At 40.3% G+C, this 22,761-nt stretch overlaps 2 protein-coding genes across 2 annotated transcripts in view; both read left to right on the top strand.

Moving 5' to 3' along the window:
• Positions 1-22,761, top strand: part of HELZ (helicase with zinc finger) — a 255,751-nt gene that overhangs the window by 73,866 nt on the left and 159,124 nt on the right. Inside the window, exons 11-12 of the mRNA XM_054976797.1 lie at positions 6,201-6,468; positions 22,416-22,749. Of these exons, the coding sequence (XP_054832772.1) occupies positions 6,201-6,468; positions 22,416-22,749 (602 nt within the window). The remainder of the gene's footprint in view (positions 1-6,200; positions 6,469-22,415; positions 22,750-22,761) is intronic.
• On the top strand, positions 3,829-4,008 carry LOC129328059 (40S ribosomal protein S29-like). Its single transcript, XM_054976796.1, has one exon. It carries the CDS (start codon positions 3,838-3,840, stop codon positions 4,006-4,008), a length of 171 nt encoding a protein of 56 aa, XP_054832771.1. The 5' UTR covers positions 3,829-3,837.

The following is a 22,761-nucleotide window of genomic DNA, read 5'->3' on the forward strand; positions in this document are numbered from 1 at the left end:
TAGCAAGGTGGCAGCCTGAAGGCCAAAGCAGGCTCACAGGGGCAGGAGTATATAGAAAGATATGATTATTTAGATATGTGGGTCTTAGGCCATAAAGGCCTTTAAAGGTCATAAACAGCACCCCCTGAATTGAACTTGAAAGCAAATTGAGCCAAGGTCACTATTTTAAAATAGCAAGGTGTGTTCCTGTTGGCTAGCCCCAGACAATCTTTATGATGCCACATTTTGAACTAGCTAAATTTCCAAATGGAATGGATGAGAGAAATTTTGTCAGAAAAGAACCTCTCAAAGACATCCCAGCTAGAGTGTGAATTAACTTAGCAGCGTTGGTCTTAGGTGTTATCAAGTCACAAACGAATTCAAACAGCAGAGCTGAGTGGGGTGAACTCTGATTTATTCCAAGCTTTCCACCAGTGATGGTGTAGTCACCTTCCAATCTGTTTCATATCCTTCCGATCCATGGTATACTATGGAGCCGGGGGTGGGGGGGAAGCTACCAGAGCATGGTTGAGGATGCCAAGGAGTGACCCTGACAAGAGTCACTGGGAAGGTTTTCAAAATCCACCAGAGCTGCCTGGAAACCAACAAGCTACATTAGTCTCTGAGGCAGATCACTTGGACAGGTCCATACCACCACCCCTGCCAGGTAGGGGCAGCAAGCTCAGTTGTACCTTCAGAAGACAGTAAATCCATCTCCTTTGGTATAGTTGATCTGATTTTTTTAATCCATATGATCTAAAAAGTAGTTCATAGCAATAAAAATAATTCACTTAGACTCATCACACAAAACCCCAGTTTATTTTCTGGATAGTTTGTGAAACCAGAGTTCAATTTACAGATGGTCATGAATCCTGGTTTGCTTTGACAATTGCTGGTTTCATGGTCTTTTCTCTGAGCCTGGGATGGTGCTATGAGGGAGCAAGTCAGAATTAAACCAGATGCCTGTATTCACACAGCACACAAACTTAAGTTTCAGATCACACATCATATGAAACAACAGTTTAATTAAACTAATATTAATTGATGTGAGTGTCTGAACATGGTCCATTACTAACTCTCCTTAGTTAAGATTCATCAAAACCGAATATGAAACCAGAATGTGAAGTTGGTTTATTACTAGAGATGAGCACAAAATAGAACACGAACCAAAAAGAACCATGAACCGGTGGTTCATGGAAGCTCCTTTCCATGATCTTCCGAACTGGTATGCTGGTTTAAAAAAGCAGTGCCCCTTTCCATGCCGTGCAAAGCGGCAGGGAAAGGGGCATTTAAACCCACCGATCAGCTACTTGTCGGGGAGATCCCCGACAAGCAGCTGATCATTTAAACAGCGGGCTGGTCAGCTGGGAATTCCACTCGGACCGGTGGGGAAATGGCCATTTAAACTGTGAGTGGGGTTTAAATGGCCATTTCCCTGCTGCTTGAAGCGGAAAGGGGCATTTAAACCTCACATACGAACCACAAACTGGTTCACGAACTTGCCCCAGTTCATGGAAGTTTGTGGTTTGTGAAAATGCACGAACCAGGAACCGCACAGTTCGTTTTTTTCGCTGTTCATGCCCACCCCTATTTGTTACCTACAGTCTTATTTAAGCATTAAATATGATCAAAATTATTTTACTAGTAAAGTTAAATGCTTCAGATTCTATATCTTTGTTATGGTATAGTTGTATATAATTGTGCAACATCTCACAGCTCATGTAGGAATTAAATCAAAGAAGTGTGAATGGGAGTAGGTTCATATTAGTTAACATGGTTATTTAGTACATATGGGTATATTTTTTGAAACCTGCCTTATACTGCTTGCATACTACTGTGTATCATTTTGGTTGGCTCTAATAAAAGGTATTACAAGGATTTTGTTTCTTGGTCTGCATTTGATGTGGGCTGTTTGCAACTTTTTAAAATACTGCCTCTAATCTTGTGAAGATCAGTGTGGCATGGCACCTGTCAGTGTTTCCTAGCACCCAACTCCTTTTTTCCCAAAGCATCTCTAAGTGGTCGGCCCAGCCTCCACCATTTTAATAGCCATTTTAATATGGTTGTTTTTAATATCACCATGCCTCTGGATTTAAATTGGCTGCTGTATTGCCACCAGAGGACCTCCGACAATTGCTGAATCCTGCCTGGGAGAACACGGCATGCATGGAATGCCACACAGGAATGTGGCGTGATTAAGAGGTGATTGGATTTGCAGTCCCGCCAGCCCCATAGGTGTCCAGTGCAACAAAGGTCTTGCAGAGTCATCCCCACTTAACACATTCCTTTCCCTTCTTCCGTGATGAGATCTCCTGTTCTTGATTGAGGAGAGAATCAAATGACATTCATAAGTATGTACAGTTGTTCCTGGGAAAGTACAGTCCCCACCTAAAATCCATCAACTCAGCTCTGGTGGAATTCACTAACAAACTATCCCTTTTGTGCAGCGCTAGAACATGTTTTGCATGTGCTTTCCCACACCCCGGCAGCTACCAATCAAGGTACTCAAACCTTTTGCCAAATCCAGGAACTGACCGTTGGAGCTTTCGTTCTAACGGCTAGGTGGGCTCTTCCACCTCAAGGCACATTTTATCTATAAAGGTAGAGCCCTGGCCTCATTCAAATTTTGCACGCTTCCTGAGTCCAAGCGCTGCTCCCTTAGGGTCACCTCCCTAAGCCTCTCTCTCATCATACACGCTTCTGGATCCACAAGCACTGTTCCCTTGAGGTTTGCTCAAGCCTCTTGCTCTCCTAGCCAAGGACGCTGGCGTTCGAAGCTACTCTCTCCTCCCGCGGACTGGACCCCCATCTTCAGGATAGGTAGATATATTTGCTCCCTTTCTCTCTATTCCCAATTTCTGACAGCTTCCTAGGACTCTGTGTGTGTGTGTGTGATTAGTTTTACCCCGTAATTGCGAGTGTATGTGCATGCCATTTTGTTCTTAATAAAAGTTATTGTTGGACTTTAAGAACCAGCCTTGTTTGCTGTTTTGGGAAGGGACCTGGTAGAAGTTGGTGATAGATCCCTGTGGTTGCCGGCCTCTTGCATAGCCATTCTCCTTGCTTGCTAATTCCCCCACAAATCATTTTATTGCAAAGAGACCAATTCTGGTAACATCTCTTTCCCATACCAACAAGCCAGTCCTGACTTTCCATCCCCTCACTGGAACAGGAGGCATTGCAGAACAGCAAAGGAGGCATCACCATTCAAACCCTGCTCATTTTATACTGAACACACATACATCTTGCATGTACATGCCTTCATCTGTCTGTAAGAAACAATTATTGTGCATTCACTTTACGAACGAAACCAGGGCCAATACCTGGATAAATGAGGTGTTTAAATCACATATTCAGATGTATGTGTGTTGAATGTAGGAGTGTTATGGGGTATGTGGAATTTCTTTTTCTGAAATTTTCTTTTTTAGATATAGCAATTAGTTCCTCTTATTCTGTTTTCCTCTTTAAAAAGAGGAATTCTGTTTGATATCTCATTAATTTACTTTGGAAGTTTTGGGGGGGGTTTTTGCCATGTGATAGTATAGTTTTTGCCTTACAATGTGCTCTGTGCATCCTTTAGTCCTTTCAGCCTTATCTACCTCATAGGATTGTAGTAAGGATAAAAATTGAGACATTGTGGTGTAGTGTTTAGGATGTCAAACCGGGTTATCTCCCACTTCTGTGATGGAAGTTTCCTGGATAACCTTGGGCCAGTCACACACTTTCAGCCTAACTGACCTCACAGGATTTTTGTGTGAATAAAATGGAGAAGGGAGGGGCAGGGCGGCCTGGCCGATGAGCCACACCTGTGCCCTCCGCTCCCTCCTTCCTTTCTTGCTTCGCTCCGGCGCCAGCAAGATGGGCCACCAGCAGCTCTACTGGAGCCACCCCAGGAAGTTCAGGCAGGGCTCACGGTCCTGCCGCGTTTGCTCCAACCATCACGGCCTCATCCGCAAGTACGGCCTCAACATGTGCCACCAGTGCTTCCGCCAGTACGCCAAGGACATAGGCTTTGTCAAGCTCGACTGACCCAATGGACGCCCGCAGACCCAGAGTGACGGCCTGGCCTGGCTAAAGGGCGCCGAAGAGCGGCTGGGACTATGCGGGTTCAGTCAAGACGCTCCTCAGTGTGGCTGTGCATCGCCCTCTGCCCTGGGGGGTCCAGAGCCCTTTCGCCGTCCTTCCTCCTGCCCCCCAGTATTTCTCTCAATAAATGCTAAAGCATGTTTCTGGAAAAAAAAAGAATAAAATGGAGAAGAGATCAATATAAGATGCTGGGGGTAAAGGCAGCAGTGAGAATGAGGGTGGAAAATATCCCGTCCTTTACATAATTGGAGGGAGAGGGGTTTAAGAACTTTCCTGAGATATCAAAGACAGTGTTGTGCAATGGTTAGAACATGTGATTTCTTTGAGATCTAATGGAATCTTCCTCTTCATGAAAGAGGAATTGATTTGAAATTGAACTAACTCCTAAAAATAGGGATAAAAATGGATTGCTGAATTTTAGTGAGAAATTCAGCAGGGAGGAATTAAGAGAATTCTACTTAATGACCCCCGTTGAATGTAACATGAGAATGAGAATTATTCAGTGGTCTGTAGTGTACACCAGTTCATAAACATTACAGGAGGATACTGAGCTTGTGATTTTGAGATTGCTCCTGCGCCTTGGAAGACCATTTGTGGTGGTACATGCTACCTGTTCTCAGAAGTCCAATAATGCCCACAGGCTCAACAATAAGTATGCTAAAGTGTGGGCTTTCCATAGAAAAAGAATGATCAGCATGCAGAATCATTGGACAGTGGTTTAAGTATCATGACTGTATATAAATCAATAGAAGACAAGTTTTGTCTCAGTTGTTTTATAAATCTATTATGATTAGTATCAAACATAAAGAGGGAGATTAGAGAACAGCGTGAATTGAACTGTGCTTAAGTAATTGTGCCATGCCATTCACATCGCATTTCTCATTAATCATGTAGAGAAAGCAAAACAAATTCTGGTTCAATTTTACAAATTATGGTTCAGTTTTATTTTATAAGAAAATTATTGTTTATGAAAAAAGCTTGTGACTTTCTAATGAACAGGTACCATGGGAACTACATATTTACTGTCTGTAATAGATCAATTTTCTTTAGTTGCTTTTCAGAATTGAATGTGTCTCCAAATAACATCAACATAATGTTGATGCATTTTCCAATAATTTTTGGTAGTTGTGACCTTTTTAGGGTGGTAATAGTTGTGAATGTTTCCTGCAGCATGGATACTTGTATATGAAATTTGATTGTTGTAATATAGTTCAGTAATATTGAATTAAGTGCTGAGGGTTTTTTTTGAAGAGACGAACCATGTTAGTCATTTAAGATAAATAACTTTTGTAGTTTCCCCTTATTTTACATGTATGTGTTTTAGGGCACCTCTGTGTTCTACAAAACCTTTTCTGTTCCACTTACGTGCAAGTAATTTATTTCTTTGTATACTTTTAACCTTTCAAATGAAATTTTCAAGGCAGTTTGTAGAGGAGGAAAAATGAAAAATACATGAAAACCAATAATATAGCAGGCAGAAGCAGAAAATTAGTTAAAGCTTAGGCAAAGCAAACAGTTTTGACAGCTGCTACAATCCTAAGAACACTTTCATGGGTGTAAGCCCCATTGGATATAATGAGATTACTTCTGATTAGTCCTGTTTAGATAGCTCCCTAACATTGCAATCTTAAATATGTATACTCTTAAATAAATCACTTACCCCCTGTGAAATGAACTTCAGATTGCTTTCTAAAACTCAGTGGAGAAGGTGCCAGACGAGCATCTCTGAGACGCATGTTCCGTTACTGGGACACTTTTCACAAAAGCCTGTTCTCTGGTAGCCATTTGAACGTTCAGCAAAAGAGCTCTAAAGATCGTTTTAATCACGGGCAGATTCATACAAGAACAGATGGCCTGTTTCTGTTTCTGTTATATGCACAGGTCCCAAGTTGTCTAAGGCTTTGCACGGCAAAACCAGCACTTCAAATTGTGCCCAGGAAAATAGGGGGAGCAGTGGTCGAATGTTCTGACCAGTTAGTCAATTACTTTGGTATTGTGTTCTGAATCAATTATGTACCACATTGTAATAATCTGTCCTGGTTACCAGGGTATGGATAATTAGATAAGGCTATCTCTGGATGGAAGGAGAAGAATGCCAATTTACTGTCTTCCCGTGTTTGTCTATTTGCATACAGATCTTGAATACCTGATGAATGCACGGCAACAACTATTAACTACAGCCAAACGTTGGGATTCCACTTCTAAAACTATTGTAGAATTTGAGCCAAATGAGACTACTGAATTGGAGAAGAGCCTTCTGATCAGATACCAAATTCCTCTATCTGCTGACCAGCTTTTTACACAATCGGTCTTGGATAAATCATTGACCAAGAGTAACTATCAGTCACGATTGCATGATCTCCTTTATATTGAAGAAATAGCCCAATATAAAGAAGTCAGCAAGTAAGTAGTTCCTGCTAAAGTTTTCCTTAACTGACCAGTGATGCTGATGCTAACTTTGAAATTAGAAATTAATACTTTCTTATTACAATTACGCTTAAAATTATATAAGGTTTCTCTAAGAACTTTTAAAAATGCCATTTCTTATATATACGTCATCATGAGCATATATGGGATGAGCTTAACACTGTGTCTATGCAAAGACAAAATGATCTTGAAACAAGCTGTTTTATATGCAGCAGCTAACCAAGTAACTTAATATATATGCTATATATATCATATATGCTATATATATATCATATATATGCTATCATGAAGTAAGATTCCATCTGCAGCGGAGGCAGGAGGAATGAGGTGAAAGATGCTGACTCCATTATATCAACAGAATTAAAATTTCATCCATTGTTAATGCTCTCTTTTACTATATGATTAGAATATGAGAGCCTAAAATATAATGAATAATCAGAAGGTATATAATTTATTATTGATTTTATTTTTTAAAGTTTTACTTCAATTATATCCCATCTTTCTCTCCAATAAGGTCACACAAACATTCTTTTATTATTTCAGATGAGAGAGATTTTATGCATAATCCAGTGGTATGAAAATCTTTCAAGGCTGAGTTTGACTCCAGACGGAGGACTTAGTGACATTTTTCCAGTCTGACTTTTTGATTTGGTATCAAGCTAAATATAGTTAATAGCCGTAAGATGTCTTTGTAGCAAGCATATAACTGGAGCCATTGCCAAGTATACTATTGGCATTCCTTTTGGTTATTTAGTTCGAAGCAGAAGGCCTCTGACTTATTTTGTATATTTATTTTCACTTCTGAATTTAAATAACTAATGGCATATAGAAATACTTCCTTTAACTAAAGGATATGTTTTAAAAATTTGCCACATGTCTTTCCATCATATGAGGATTACTAATCTCCAGAAGATTATTTACAAATAAGAATGCAATTAGTAATAATAATAATAATATGTTTATTGCTTTTCCGGCCGAAGCCATAAGCCGTACAAACACCAACAAAATATGAACTGTACACTTGAATGCAATTAGTTTAATTAACACCGTGTCTATGCAAAGACAAAACCATCTTGAAACAAGCTGTTTTATATGCAGCAGCTAAACAAGTAACTTAATGTGACCGTCATTTCAATTGGAGAAAAAAATGGGAGACCAGATTCCTTGGATTAGTACGGAGGTGGGTGATGTCTGCAGTGGTAGTGTCAGAAAGCTCAGGCTGAATTTGACAAAGCACCACCACAGCATGTGTTTGAAGGCCTTGGAGATGGTGGCAGTAGGGAAAAAAAGCGTATCTTTTCTTCACCACTGTTGCATAAAGTGGGTTGTGTATCCTACTTTGGATGACTCCAAATTTGAAATTAGGTACAATAATTTTACATGTTTCTTTACTGGTAGAACTTCTCAGATGTGATCTGACTTAGAAACCAGTTTGGATATACATCATGTAGCATCATCTAAAAATGTTTATATGGTGGTTTTGGCTTGGTTATGTTCTCGAATGGTGATAATGTAGGAAGTGTTCTCCTTACCATTATACAAAAAATCAGTTTAACCACAGCCTTATGATTTATTTGTAGTCATACCTATTGCTATGATATGTTCTGTTGTGAGATACACGATCCTAGAGTTAGAATTCATATTTACAACTACAAAAGTCTGTTAAATTTATAGGTCCAGGTGAGCCCCATGAATTTCTTACCTATGGTTTGGTTTGGTTGCACTTTTGCTAGGCATAGAATGAGCCCTCAAACCATTCCATGTTTGGAACCTACCTCCATTCCTAGGGCCTAAGATGATTTCCTTGTGGTTATTTGATAGGAGAGGAATCCTTCTGGCACTACTTAGACATGCAAAATCTTTTCACTGCACCTACCTGCTTCACTCCATCTAACAGAATCTTCTGTAAGGGGGGAGATCAGAAGCGGCCATTGGTGAAAAGCATTACATTACAGGAAAAGGTGCTTCTTTATGATCATATTTCCCCAAGCTTGCTTATTTATTTATTTATAGTCTACCTTTCTCGCTGAGACTCAAGGTGAATTACAATATATAACAGTGCAGCAGGAACTGTATAAGATATATAATAAACAGTGTAATAAGATTGGATTACAAAGCTAGAATACAATGCCATAACAGTAAAAACATGAAATAAATGCAAAAACTGGATTACAGAAATTAGGAAACAATGCAATAAAAACAAAAAAATGCATAGTTCCATAAACTATAGTCCCTTTGTAAAAGTGTCCTCCAGATTTATAATCTGTAATTGTCGTTACAACTGAGGTAGATCAGGGATTTTTTGCAAACTCTTTTGGCCCCTGCAAAACTGTCTCTATTTAAGTTTGCTTTCAGTTTATCACACAGATGAGTGTGAAGTATGCTAAAATTTCAACTGTACGTTATTAAGGGAGGGGTAGTTCTGTGCATCGTTCCATATCTTAGGGGCTGGGTTGCTTTTTTGCAGAAACCCCCCACATACACCAAATTTTGAGCTGAAAAATCAAACTATCCAAAAATTTGCCACAATAGTAATAGTAATGTATTAATTAATGTTATCTGTAGTCTTTTCACTGAGACTCAAGGCAGATTACAAAGTATAAGTCAGTGCAATCTTCAGGGTAGAATAGAGGGCTTATCAGAGGGGGTTATGACACAGACCCTTCAGCCACCCCAAGAAAGTTCCCCCATAGAGAATATGGAGCCATATTTGGATTCCTGAAAAATTGCTGAATCCGAGTACTGAACGGTATTTTTTGACCTGAATATCAGGAATGCAGATATTTGTCAGATTGCTGATAGCTGAATTAAAAAATACTGGTTTTTTAATGCACACCACTACCAGCTTCTGATACCATGTTGAAGAAAGTATACAAGAAATTGTGCTGAAGTACATTTAGCAATTGAAGGGCTGATGAAGTTTTTCCTTGCATACCATTGTGTATTCATTCTATAAACAGGTGGAAATACATTGGGAAGGCAATTGGTGAGATAACAGACTATATATGATATATATGATGTCTCTGTGATGAGTTTGAGCTATTCATTGAGCTATGAGACTTGTCTCATGTTTAGGAGAACATCCCTTCGTTAAATAGAGTTGTAAATTTTTGTTCATCTGTCTGTCTATCTGTCTGTCTATCTGTCTGTCTGTCTGTCTGTCTGTCTGTCTGTCTATCTATCATCTAAATCATACCTTTTTGTCCTGGGGTGGTAAGAGGCAGTGGAGTAGAAATGCTTATCTCAGTGGTGCCTCTAATTCCATCTAGGGGTGTGCATCCTGAAAAGATTTGGGTAAACCTGAAGTGTGAAAAAATTTAGGAAATACTAGAATTCCGAAGCGGCAAGCTGCTTTGGAATACTGGTATTTACTCACTTCGGTATGCTCCATAAATATTTGGAGCATACTGAAGTGAGGGGAAGCAACCCACCCCCAACCCCACCTCCTACCCCACCCCCGAGGCAACCCCTCCACCCCCACCCACTTACCTGGCCGGCAGGGAGAGGGGGGCAGCAGTAGCAGCACACGTGAGGCTGGGACGACCCGGAGCTGGCTCCTTTTCTGCCACACCATCTCATCTGGGCCTGCAGGGCGGTGGGGTAGACCGGAACTGCCTCCTCCGGCCCTTCCTGCCCCTCAAATGGCCGCCAACGCCACCTCCACCATCAGCGGCAGGGCCAAGGTAAATGGGGCTGGGGGGGGCTGGGGCTGGGGGTTGGTGGGGATGTTTAAAGGGCCCTGCCGCTTTCAAGCAGCAGGAAAGGGGCCTCTTTAAACTTGGCCCGAAAGCTTTCCGAATGCTTCGGAAAGCTTTAATTCGTGATTTCTGAATCAGGTCTTTATGGATCGGGTCCGATTCAGGTATTTTACCTGAATTGGAAACCCAAAGCGCACATCCCTAATTCCATCACAGTTAGAGTGTTGGACTACGATCTGGGAGACCCAAATTCAAATCCCTGCTGTGCAATGAAGCTTGCTTGGTGACCTTGAGCAAGTTGCACATAGGGTTGCCAGGTCCCCCACCCCCACAGGCAGAAGATGGGAGGCCTGGTACCTACCTGCTATGTGGTGGTCACGCACATGTGTTCCCAGCCTGTGTGATGACATCACTTCTGGGATGTGATGTCATTGTGCGGGCCACGGGCCACCGTGGGCGTGCTCCCATGCTCCACAGCAGCCCAATCTGGGCTGAATCGGCCTGAATTGGGCCCCATTTGGCCTGGATCTGGCCGCTGTGGAGTGCAGGAGTGATCCGGGCTCTATCCAAGCCACTGTGGCACATGGGGGCTCACTGTGTGACCCAGGCGCACACCCTGGTAGGTGCATTCCCCCTGCTGGCCAGATAAGCGGGGGTTGGGGGGTGGGAGCCTGGGGATCTCCTGTCCCCAGTGGAGGACTGGCAACCCTAACCCCACAGAATTCATGTGAGGATAAAATGGAGGAAGGGAGAAATTTGTATACCTCTCTGATCTCCTTGGAGGAAGGGTGGGATTAAAACGTACTGAGTAAATAACAAGAAATATATACCTAAACAAATGGTCCTGAGAACGAGATCTTCCTTTCTTTTGCACTTGAAGGGCTAATACTATTCCTATGTTCCAATGTCCACACTAGTAAATTATTCTGGAGAAAGTTTGGTTAGTCTTGAAAACCGTTACAACTTGGTGAAGAACGTATTTCATTTTTAAATTTTTGCTAAACTGTCGTGTTGGAACTTTACTTTGTTTTCATCATATATTTTTTATATGTGCTATGTGGATGCCTTGTCAAACATCTAAAAAGGTTTCTTTGTATCACAGTTCATGTAATAAATAAGCCAAGGTTTTGAAAGAATACTAAAGCTACCTTTTTCTTCACCACCTGTTATGCATTTCTGTGAGGAATAAATTATTCAGAGCTGAAATTTAAAAAATAAAGAGTCCCAAAAATTAATTGAACTTTTTTTTGATAATGTGGTTTTTGTGAGAGCACATGAAAAAGTGCTAATTAGATTTGCATTCCTGAGTAATTGAACAACAGATCCTTAACTGTTAAAGTAAAAGTAGCTGCTCTAAAATCCAGCAAAATTATTTGAAATAACTCAGTAATGCAGAAATTACAGACTATCTGATGAAATATATGTGAGCTAAGAAAGATTAGTACATTCTATTATCTTTCACATTGGTTGCTTCAAATATATAATTTTAACTTATTAGAATTGGCTTATCAGAGGACTGTAAACATTGAGAGAAGCTCCACATATGAAAATAACACCCTTTTATTTAAACTTAAAATCCAAAATTAAAAGATCCTGCCGTCCAGGGTCTGTCTAAAAATAATAGCTTGCTATAAGATTTTGCATGCAGCAATATTGTTACAGTAAAAAGCTCATCTAATAATCTTAGATAACACACACATTCCAGTATGCATAACAAGAGACGTGTTATACGATGCTGCCATTCACACTGTGTAGTGATGGATGAGTATTTGGATGATAACATTATTGCTATATCTAAAGTACATAATTATCATTTATCTTATTTACAATCTACCTTTCTCAGTGAGATCCAAGGCAGATCATGTCGTGTAAGTCAGTATGAACTGTGTGACATGTACAAATCATGATAGCATTTCATAGGGTTGCCAGGTCCCTCCACCTGTGCAAAGATAAGGTCAGTGCTTGGGTGACTTGGCACTTACCTTATCTTTGCTGTTCACATGCGTTTGGTCCCGGGCTGTGCAATGATGTTACTTCTGGGAAGTGACATCATCGTGTGGCCTGTAGGTCACCCTGGGAAGTGACATCATCGTGTGGCCTGCAGGTCACCCTGGGAAGTGACATCATCGTGTGGCCTGCAGGTCACCCTTGCAACATTCTAATAAAGACTAAAAATGCTTTTTGTATGCATGGAATGTTAAGAGTCAATCAAAAGAAACACAAACATAGGATTTGAACTTTGTTCAAGCACCTGAGAGTGTCTAGTACCAAAACTCTGGAACTTTCTCTCCAGCGAGATTCATCTGTCCCATTCTGTGGCCATTTTCCACCTGCAAGTGAAGACTTGTTTCACTTCCATACCCTCAGTGATCTCGCCTTCATGCTCAAAGTCTTAATTGTATTAAACGTTTTAATTGTTGTATTGTCGAAGGCAATACAACAACAATTGTTTTAATTGTTGTTTTTATGTCTGTTTTTAAAGCTCTGTTTTTTAACTTTTAATTATGTTTTGGTTGATTTTAATGTTCTTATAATGTGATTTTAGTATGTATGTTTTAATTTGTTAGCTGCCTTGATGGCCCTTGTGAGGACAGAAAGCCGGGATATAAATGTTGATAAATAAATAGATAAATAATAGAATCAGAGAGAGGGAGCTTGGTACGTGTGTATGCAGAGTAATTTCTAAATTGTTTATTTTCCTCTCTGCCTTGCGATTCCTTGCAGTCTCCCAGGTTGTTCCCTCTAATAGTAAAGTTGCATAGTCTGTGCTAAGACAGAAAAATGGGACTGCCAAAAAAACCCAGGATATTTCTGCATATCCAGGTGAATCCCTATATTGCAGAAAAAGATGGGGCTCCTACTTCACCCCACAAAGAGGGTAAATCCCCCTTTCAAAGGAAGAAATAGGCCTGCGCACTGCCACTAATTTGGGGTAAATAAGTCTGTCCAATATCTGTTTCTTGCAAATGCAGAACTAGATTACAATAAAGATCAAAACAGTTGCTACAGAAACAAATCAATGTAAGTAGACAGACTACTGCAACTGTCAACATCTTAATTTTAATTTTAAAAAACTATCTGAAATAGTGTAGGTTTACAAGTCCTATGAAAAATTGCAAATGAATGTGGGCTCTGCAAGTCATTCCGTAGCACCAGCCGCGCATCCCAAAATGCCCTTGACTGAGTTGGTCCTTCTAATAGAAACTACAATAAAAAGGAAGTCAACTGGGGAATGTATTTAGCACATAGAAGCATAATAGAAGAGGTGGGCTCAATATATAAGAAGCATATTGGGAGAGGTGGGGGTTCTTGGTAGGGAACAAGCACCATGAGTTGGTTTTAGAAACAAACTGGTAATCGATGTATTGTCGAAGGCTTTCACGGCCACTGTGACACTGAGAGATCTCTGTCTTTTGGTGCTACACCTCTGAAGATGCCAGCCACAGCTGCGGGCGAAACGTCAGGAACTACAATGCCAAGACCACGGCAATACAGCCCGGAAAACCCACAACAACCAAACTGGCAATCAGTGCAGATTTTCATAGAATTATAGAATCATAGAGTTGGAAGGGGCCGGTACCTTTGCGCATGTAATTTAAGCCCGTTGTTTCGGGTCCTACCCTCTGCTGCCAACTGGAACAGCTCCCTGCCCTCCTCCAAATGACAGCCTTTCAAATACTTAAAGAGAGCAATTGTGTCCCCCCTCAATCTCCTCTTCTCCAAACTAAACATTCCCAAGGCACTCAGCTTTTCCTCGTAGGGCTCAGTCTCCAGACCCCTGATCATCCTTGTCACTCTCCTCTACACCCTCGTGATTTTGTCCACATCCTTTTTGAAGTGAGGCATCCAGAACTACACACAATACTCCTGGTGCGGCCTGACCAAGGCAGTATAGAGAGAGGCTATGACCTCCTGCGATTTCGACGTGATGGCCCCTTTGATACAACCCAGGATTGAATTGGCCTTTTTTGCCACCGCGTCACACTGACTGCTCATATTTAGTTTACAGTCCACTCTTACCCCAAGATCTCTTTCACATATACTACTGCCCAGAAGTGTATCCCGCATCCAGTATTTGTGCTTCCCATTTTTGTGGCCCAGATGTAATACTGTGCACTTGTCTTTGTTGAATTGCATCCTATTCACAGCTGCCCACTTCTCCAGAGTATTCAGGTCTTGTTGAATTTTAATTCTGTCTTCTTGGCTGTTTGCTACTCCTCCCAATTTGGAATCATCAGCAAATTTAATGAGCAGCCCTTCCACTCCTTCATCCAGATCATTGATAAAAATATTGAAAAGTACCGGGCCCAAAACCGAGCCCTGCGGCACCCCACTGGACACCTCCCTCCAATCTGATGAAACGCCGTTGACCACCACTCTTTAGGTGTGGTCCTCTAACCAGTTCCCTATGCACCGAACTGTCCTATAGTCCAGTCCACAGTCTTCCAGTTTGCCTATCAGAATGTCATGGGGGACCTTATCAAAAGCTTTACTGAAATCCAGATAAATCACATCAACAGAGTTCCTCCGATCCAGTAAGCTGGTCACTCGATCAAAGAAGGAAACCAGGTTGGTCTGGCAAGATCTGTTAGTAACAAAACCATGCTGACTTCCCTGGATCACTGAGTGGTCCTTCAGATGCTTAGAGATTGATCCCTTTAAAATCTGTTCTAATATCTTCCCAGCAACAGAAGTCAGACTGACAGGCCTGTAGTTTCCTGGGTCGTCGTTCTTCTCTTTCTTAAAGATTGGGATAACATTCGCTCTTCTCCAATCTTGTGGCACATCCCCAGTCTTCCAGGAGGCCTTGAAGATGATGGACAGGGGTTCTGCAAGTTCTCTAGAAAGTTCTTTGAGCACTCTTGAGTGCACCCCATCCGGCCCAGGGGATTTGTGTTCATCCAGTGCAGCCAGATGCCTCTCCACAACCTCTCTGTCAATGTCAACTAGCCACTCAGGTGTCCTGCCACATTTGCTACTATCTCTAGATGTGCCTGAGTTCTTCAGGGAGAAAACAGAGGCAAAAAAGTCATTAAGCCTGTCTGCTTTTTCTCTGTTCTGCATCAGAGTTTCTCCATCTACTCCCAACAGTGGTCCAATTGCCTCTTTTACCTTGCGTTTGCTTTTGAAGTGACAGTATTATACATCTTGTATGTCTAACTCAAGACAAAAGCCGATTGTTATTTCCAAGTTGTCTTCTTCACACTGAGGGCATTACAGTAATCCCGTTTGGAGGTTATGGTGCATTGATTAGCTTGGCAGGGTCAGAAGAGTCTACATAGGGTGCTAATATATGATCAAGATGTTACTGGAAGAACCGCTCCTGACAACAGTACTTGCCAATCTGTTTTTCTTTCAACAAAGCATGAAATATAAATCTTAGTGCCATCAGTATACTGATGACAGCCAAAGCTCCTGTCAGGGTGGCCCCTGCCATACTTTGGAGGGTTTGGGGGGCGGGTTCACTGTTGGGTTGCACGCCCGATCTCCTGTGCCCTGCTTTAAGAGTGCTATTGAGTGCTACATGTCAGAGAAGCTGTGAGAAGGAATGTTATCAGTGGGAACGTTATCAACAACGTTAGCAGGGAGATGCAGCCAGTTGACCGAAGAAGACCGGGAGGCCTAGTCAAAACAACTTTGTTTACTTTGACTTTACCTTCTTCAGCTAATTAGATCTTAGCTTCGGCTTGAAGAGTTTAATGCTTAGCAGGGGGAGGGAACGGTTATTCCTGTCAATGAAATGTCTACTGTACTGAACTCTTAGATTATCAATAAATCTTTAACTCATGCATCCTTGGAGTCGTGCAATGAAGTTACTTGGTATCTAAGCTAACAGTCTCTCTGACAGCTCCATCCATCTTCAGAGCTACAGATAGTTTAAAATAGGAACCACCAAATTTTCCCATTTCGATAATGAATGTATAGACAGTTGCTGGTCTAATGTGGTGATGGAGAGCGCCCTCATGTTTCATTAACTCAGACAGAGGTACTAGATTTGATTTTGAACTAGAGTGGGGCTCATCTGTAGTATTCGTGGGAGTCCTATCTTTTGTGACCATGGAAATAATTGGTGGATTTATATTTTTAAGGTAATGATTTGGGTTATGTTGAAATAATCAAGCTCAGCAATAGAAAGTTTGCAAAAAACAGAGACCATGTTTGACATATATTCTGAATCTGAAGATCACATCTAATCTGCATGTTTTTGTATATGCAGTCACTTAATTCTTTTTGTCAATGAAGTGGATAGTTAGCATGTGGATAAAATGAATGGAAAAATGGGAGAAAGGATAGGTCTCCCCATAGGAGGCAATACTGAGACCTTGAGATATAAAGAAGATACAACCTCTCATCTTCTCTTCAAACCAAAAGAGTCTTAGGGCTGAGTATGTGGTGGCCCCTATCCTGTGTAATGACCTGCCAGAGGAAGTCAGAAGAGCCCCCACTCTCTTGGCTTTTCATAAACGATGCAAAACCGAACTATTCAAAAAGGTTTTTTACTCAAATGGGAGGGCTGTATTGTAGGGATGATGTCTCACATGCTTCGCTAGTGAGTTAGGGACCATAGACTTCATCACTATATTGCCTTACATATTATCTGCTGCTTTAAGTATGTACTCCATGTACCACCAGTGCTCCATGTTGTCTAATGTCAGTCCTAGAATTGATTATGTTCTGTTTCAGTATTTTTCCTACTCTGTATTGGATTCTTGCTAATGCTGTAGACGTTTCCATACTACCTTAAAAAAGCAGCAGGCTCCCGAAATGCTGGCGGCTTCTTCGCACGATGTTTTCTTTAAAACAGATGCGGGGTGTGTTTTCAGCTCATATCGTGCTAAGAAGCCGCTAGCATTCCAAGAGCCTGCCGCTATTTTAAGGCAGTGTGAAAATGGGCTATGCCTTTTAAATTTGTATCTATTTACCCTATGGCATTGTTTATGGAAATGTCCTTGATACTGTATTGAAATGTACTTGTTACTGATTGTACTAATCTCATACTGTGTAATCCGCCTTGAGTCTCAGTAAGAAAGGCGGACTATAAATAAATAAATACATAAATCCTCATGCTGCCGCTGATCATTGGCCACAGACAGCAATGTGTAGGCATGAATTCTTAGCTAAGCAGGACTGGGAATTGAATCGCAGGTGATTTTGAAGCCTAATTTCCCCCCTCCCTTATAAGATCCTTTGAATTGCAGGGAATGTTACTCTGTTACAGTGCAAAGTATGGTGGGTTGGGGGTGAGAGGGAGAAGGAGAAAAATTGTTTCAAAGGCCTCATGGTCTCTGATCCCAATTCTGATCATAGACTAGATGGTGCTGGCAAATAGGAGTGAAGAGGTGGAGAGGGTAGGAAGAGGAAAAATTCCGTCTCTTTCTCCTGTCCTTCTCGTATCCCTCCGTAATTTATTTTCCTGATAGGATGTGAAAAATTTCTTCTGGAAACTATGAAATGTATGAAGGTTCTTAATAATACTCTCAGGTTCCCATGTAGTGTAGTGCAGAAATCTCCACCCATATGAAAAGCCACTGCTTTGACTAACGTTAAAATATTCAAAATATTTAAAAACTTAACCTCCTGGATTGCACTCATATATGACCATCCATCAGCAAGAGTGGTTGTTGAAAAGTTTTTTCTACATAGTGGTCTACTTTCACCACTTCTGCTTTTTCTGGCGATAAAAAAATGGTTTTTGAAGATACTTTTGGAAATCAGATACCAAATATATGTTGATAGTGTCAGGTCTTGCCAGGTATTTCCCTCCAAGCACTTCACTGCATCACTTAGGTGTATGAGTTAAATTTACTTTATTAAAGAAGAATACTAGTATCAAGATGGTCAGACAGGATCATTGGCTGGAATGACTCAGTGTAGCAAAGCAAAGTCCCCCCACCCCCAAGTGGGAAAGAAAGTCCGTTAGGATTTTGGCGCGCTGAGCCAGGGAGCCAGGGAAGAGGGGAGGAGGGAAAGGATGAGCTCTGCTCAATCTCTTAGGAGGTTGGTGCAGTCTCTGCTGGAACTTCAAGGCCATGTTCTCAGGCCGGCCAGGAAATGGTAACCAAAACACCTGCAAGATAAGCAGCTAGCAACCATTCAGCCAAACAGGTTTCCCTCTACATGGTCTCAGAGATACACTACACACTGCAGCAAGAAATCCATAACACATGACAGATATGCTGGAGGCGTATCTGACAGAGAGGTGGATATTTGCTCTCACTATAACTTAACCAATGGAACCTGTAGCTGAAATAAGAAACTTGATTAACCTATTTGGGTCTGTTTCTGGTTAAAAGGTGAATTTAACTAAGGCTCATTTATTAGGCTTTAACATGTCTGAATTACATAAAAATACAATAACTTAGTTTCATCCCTTTGAGAAGTTGAGCTGTTCAGTATCTTGGAATTTGGATCTAGCAAGACTTAGAATCCTTGTTGGAATGAAATAATCATAAATTGCTTTTGAAAACTGAAGTATTGAGTTCTTGGTGTTCACTGTCTGTATCATGTTAGACAGAATTGCTAGTAGTAAAATAAATGTCATTCCAAAGTTCTTAATAAACTCCGTAGGAAAAATTAATTAGGGATTTTATTTGGTTTGGTTGCATAAGTATACTTAACCAACCAGCGAAAGGAGAGCATGGGACCCCAAATATAAAATTGCACTATGCAGCTACACAGTCGGTGGATAGGAAAGAGTGATATTTTCCTAATAAAGTGTTCATTTTGAGTCCTTTATCTGAAGGAATTTTCAATTAAATGATCTAATCTAGTTTCAGAAACAGTTAGAATTTAGTAATCCTATTTTAAAAGCAATATATTCAGAATGGTATAAAGTTCTATCTTCTTTAAGCCCTGGTCTTTGCCTCCTTAAGCTCGGCATTAGTTAATGAGCAATCACAGAACATTCAGAATTTAAATGAATGTAAGGATTGCAAGAAGAATAATTTGGATATAGTGAAAGATCTGATAAAGGATCATCACATATTGAGTTATAAAGTGTTTTAAAACATGGGGACATAAAAACCATTATTTAAGATTTTTTCAGGTCAAACATTTGGCAAACACGTTATTGAGGAATTATAGTGGTTTAAGAGCAAAAACAGTCTTTGAGTTTAGAATTAGCATTATTGATCAGCCACCTGGTGGTTCAGTTATTAAAATATATTCCTTGTTACTAAATCTAGAAAGCACTTTTAAGTTATATTGGAAAATGGAATAAGGATTTAGAGACTAATACTGTTTTACAGGAATGAAGGAAGATGTGGAATTGTGCAGCACTTAGACTTATTTCTATGAGCTTAAAAGAAAATGTTGTTAAAAACTATTTCAGTGGTATCCCATTCAGCATAAGCTTGCCACTAGGGTTGCCAGCCTCCAGGTAGAGGCTGGAGATCTGGAATTACAGTTGATCTCCAGGCCATAGAGATCAGTTCCCCTGGAGAAAATGGCTGCTTTGGAGGATGGACTCTGTAGGAGGATTATACCATGCTGAGGTCCCTCCCTTCCCCAAATCCTGACCTCTCCAGGCTCCACTCCCAAAATCTCCAGAAAATCTCCAACCTGGAGCTGGAAACCCTACTTGCCTCTCTGCATGATAACCTGTGGGATCAGTTGTGACGATGTGACTTATTTATGGTTGATTTTTACATATTTTTGGCTCCTTTTCAAAAATTCTGCCCTTTTGGAAATCAGCAATTCAGTTTGTTGACAAAATATTGTTATAATATACTCCCTGATCTAAAAGTCATTCTGTTTGGATATGTAAAAGGGCATTCCCCTTTCAGAACAGAATTGGTTTTGAGCCCATTTACTGTTTCTAAATTGGCAAGAACAACAAAATGAAAAAGTTATCAAAGGGATCATAGAAATAATTTTCAGTGTTCAGATAAATTTATTGAGAGTATGGCATTGTTTATGAAGTTCTGGAATAATAAAGTAAACATGCTTGTGTTTCCTTATGCATTTTATGAGATTATAAACGCCTGCTTTTCTTTCCATATGTACGAGTGCAAAATGTTATGTGTTATATTTTGTGTTTATTTTTATGTATTGAAACAGTAATCATTTTTTTAAAAAACCAACCTGCTGTATGTATATCCAATAGTGGAATTTTTATATATTTATACCTTCTTCAGTTATACTGAAATGAATGACAAGCCATGAGTATGAAAGAAACTTATTTGTCAATTAGTATTAACCACCTCTGGTGTATTGATAAAAAGCAAACCATTTCCTTCCAGTTATCGTTGAACTCTTCATTTGATTTCTTATGTTCATCTTGTTCCCATAGTAAAGGAACAAGAATACAAATTGCCTAATTATAAGTCCAGAGAAAGAATATATGCAAGAAAAAGAATATGCCTGTATGGTTGTCCCCCCCGCCCCCTGTCATGTATTTTCTCTTATATTGTCATTTCATTCTCAAGAAGAGAAGGGACCAAGATTATTAGTTGAAAGAAGAATCTGCTTATAGTATTTCATTAAATACTTTTGATTGATTTAACGTTTAGAATTCCCTGTATTATCACACTCTTCCAGACATGACGTTTTAGGGAAATTACTATCCTTGAACTTGTTGCCAGATACTTATTCACAAAATGTGTACCTCACCTTTCTGCCCTTATTAGGGCCAATAATAACATAATAATTACATTTGATTTATGTACTGCCCTTCAGGACAACTTAACACCCACTCAGAGCGGTTTACAAAGTATGTCATTATTATCCCTACAACAAAACACCCTGTGAGACCCGGTTCTCCAGATTAGAGTCCTGCCCCTGTTACCCACTACACCAAACTGGCTCTCAAGATGGCTATCAAATTAAAAATATACCCAACGCAAGACTAGCCTGATCTGGCCACCTGGATTCATGCTACAGTAACATCGAGACTAGACTACTGTAATTTACTCGACATAGTTCTCCACTTAGAGTCTATGTGGAGACTCCATCTGGTGCAAAACGCTGCAGCTTGTTTACATTAAGGAGAATATCACTCCCATTCTGCAGTCACTCCATTGACTACCCATCAGTTACCAGGTCCAGTTGGAAGTCATGACTATTACATTCAAAGCCCTTAATGGCCTTGGACGCTCATATCTGTGCAACTGCCTCTTTCCTTATTTTCTGGCCTGGCACTTTCATACATTTGAGCAGGGCCTTCTGCAGATATCACCTTGCAGAAGAGCCAAGTCAACAGCTGCCCGTACATGTGCTTTCTCTATGGTAGCCTAAATATTATGTAATGGCCTGCCCGAGGAGGTTAGAAAACCTCCCAGTCTCCTGGCTTTCTGCAAACTGTATAGCTCTAAAAGATACCTTGGTAAGGACAAGAACTATAGATTATGCTATTGTGTACTGTCTGCTGATGTAGATATGCTCCTACTGGGTAGTTCCACATTGCTAAAGATGTCATGTTAAGTAATTATGTTTTATTTCAGAAAGGTTTCATCTCTCTTTTTGGCTTTATGCTAGTTTTCAAATGTTCTTCTACCATATTTTATTGTATCTGCTTTCATTGAATGTCTCTTCTGTTGATCATATTATTTTTCACTCAATGAATGTCCTAGCTATTGATAATATTGTATTCACTTGCAGTGTGTAATCTGCCTTGGATCTCAGTGAGAAAGGCAAACTATTACTATTAATAACAATAACAATAACAAATCTTAAAAATATTAAAACCAAACAAAAACATATCATTAAAACCATTAAAACCAAGTTAAAACACACATACAAAAACATTAAAACAATGATCAAAACCTAGAGTAGAATTACTATTTAATTAGAGTGGAATAAAAGTGTTGTTAGTCCAGAAATCTCTGTGACAAAGAGGCAAACTACAATTATTCAATCAATAACGTGTATTTTCTAATAGTGTGGCGTATGCCTAATCTTACACACACATACAAGATTGCATACAAGAGCTAAGAAATACAGAGTAGGACTATTAGAGACTAATGCATGAGCCGGATATCACGATGAATTGGGACATGCTCACCTTCCTGAAGTGGAGTAGAGATCTCAGCAGCGAAGGGGGGGTCCAGTGCCTGCACCAAGACCCCGGGTAGATGGGTAACACGGAAGTTAGGATAGGAATGATGCCTCATGCTTAGTGAAATGGGGAGTATTATGTCACTTTGATTCTTAGTTTATATTATTGTTTCTACCACATATAAAAAACCAATTCCCTTTTTGGTGCTCACTGTATGCTTTCTGATTTAGGTTCAACATTAAAGTGCAATTGCAGATTGTAGCAAGCTTCATGCTCACCGGTGTTTCTGGAGGTGCAAAATATGCCCAAAATGGACAACTCTTTGGACGCTTTAAACTCACTGAAACACTTTCTGAAGACACTTTGGCAGGACGACTGGTGATGACCAAAGTCAATGCTGTTTATTTATTGCCAGTTGCTAAAGAGAAGTCAGTACTCACCCAAGGAACCAAAGAGAAGGTGTATGAAGCAGCGATAGAGGAAAAAACAAAGGAGTATATTTTTTTGAGAATATCCAGGGAATGCTGCGAAGAACTTAATCTTCGAGCAGATTGTGAAATGCAGGTACATTTGGCT

This window comes from Eublepharis macularius, chromosome 4 (assembly GCF_028583425.1).
Source record: "Eublepharis macularius isolate TG4126 chromosome 4, MPM_Emac_v1.0, whole genome shotgun sequence".
NCBI lineage: Eukaryota > Metazoa > Chordata > Lepidosauria > Squamata > Eublepharidae > Eublepharis > Eublepharis macularius.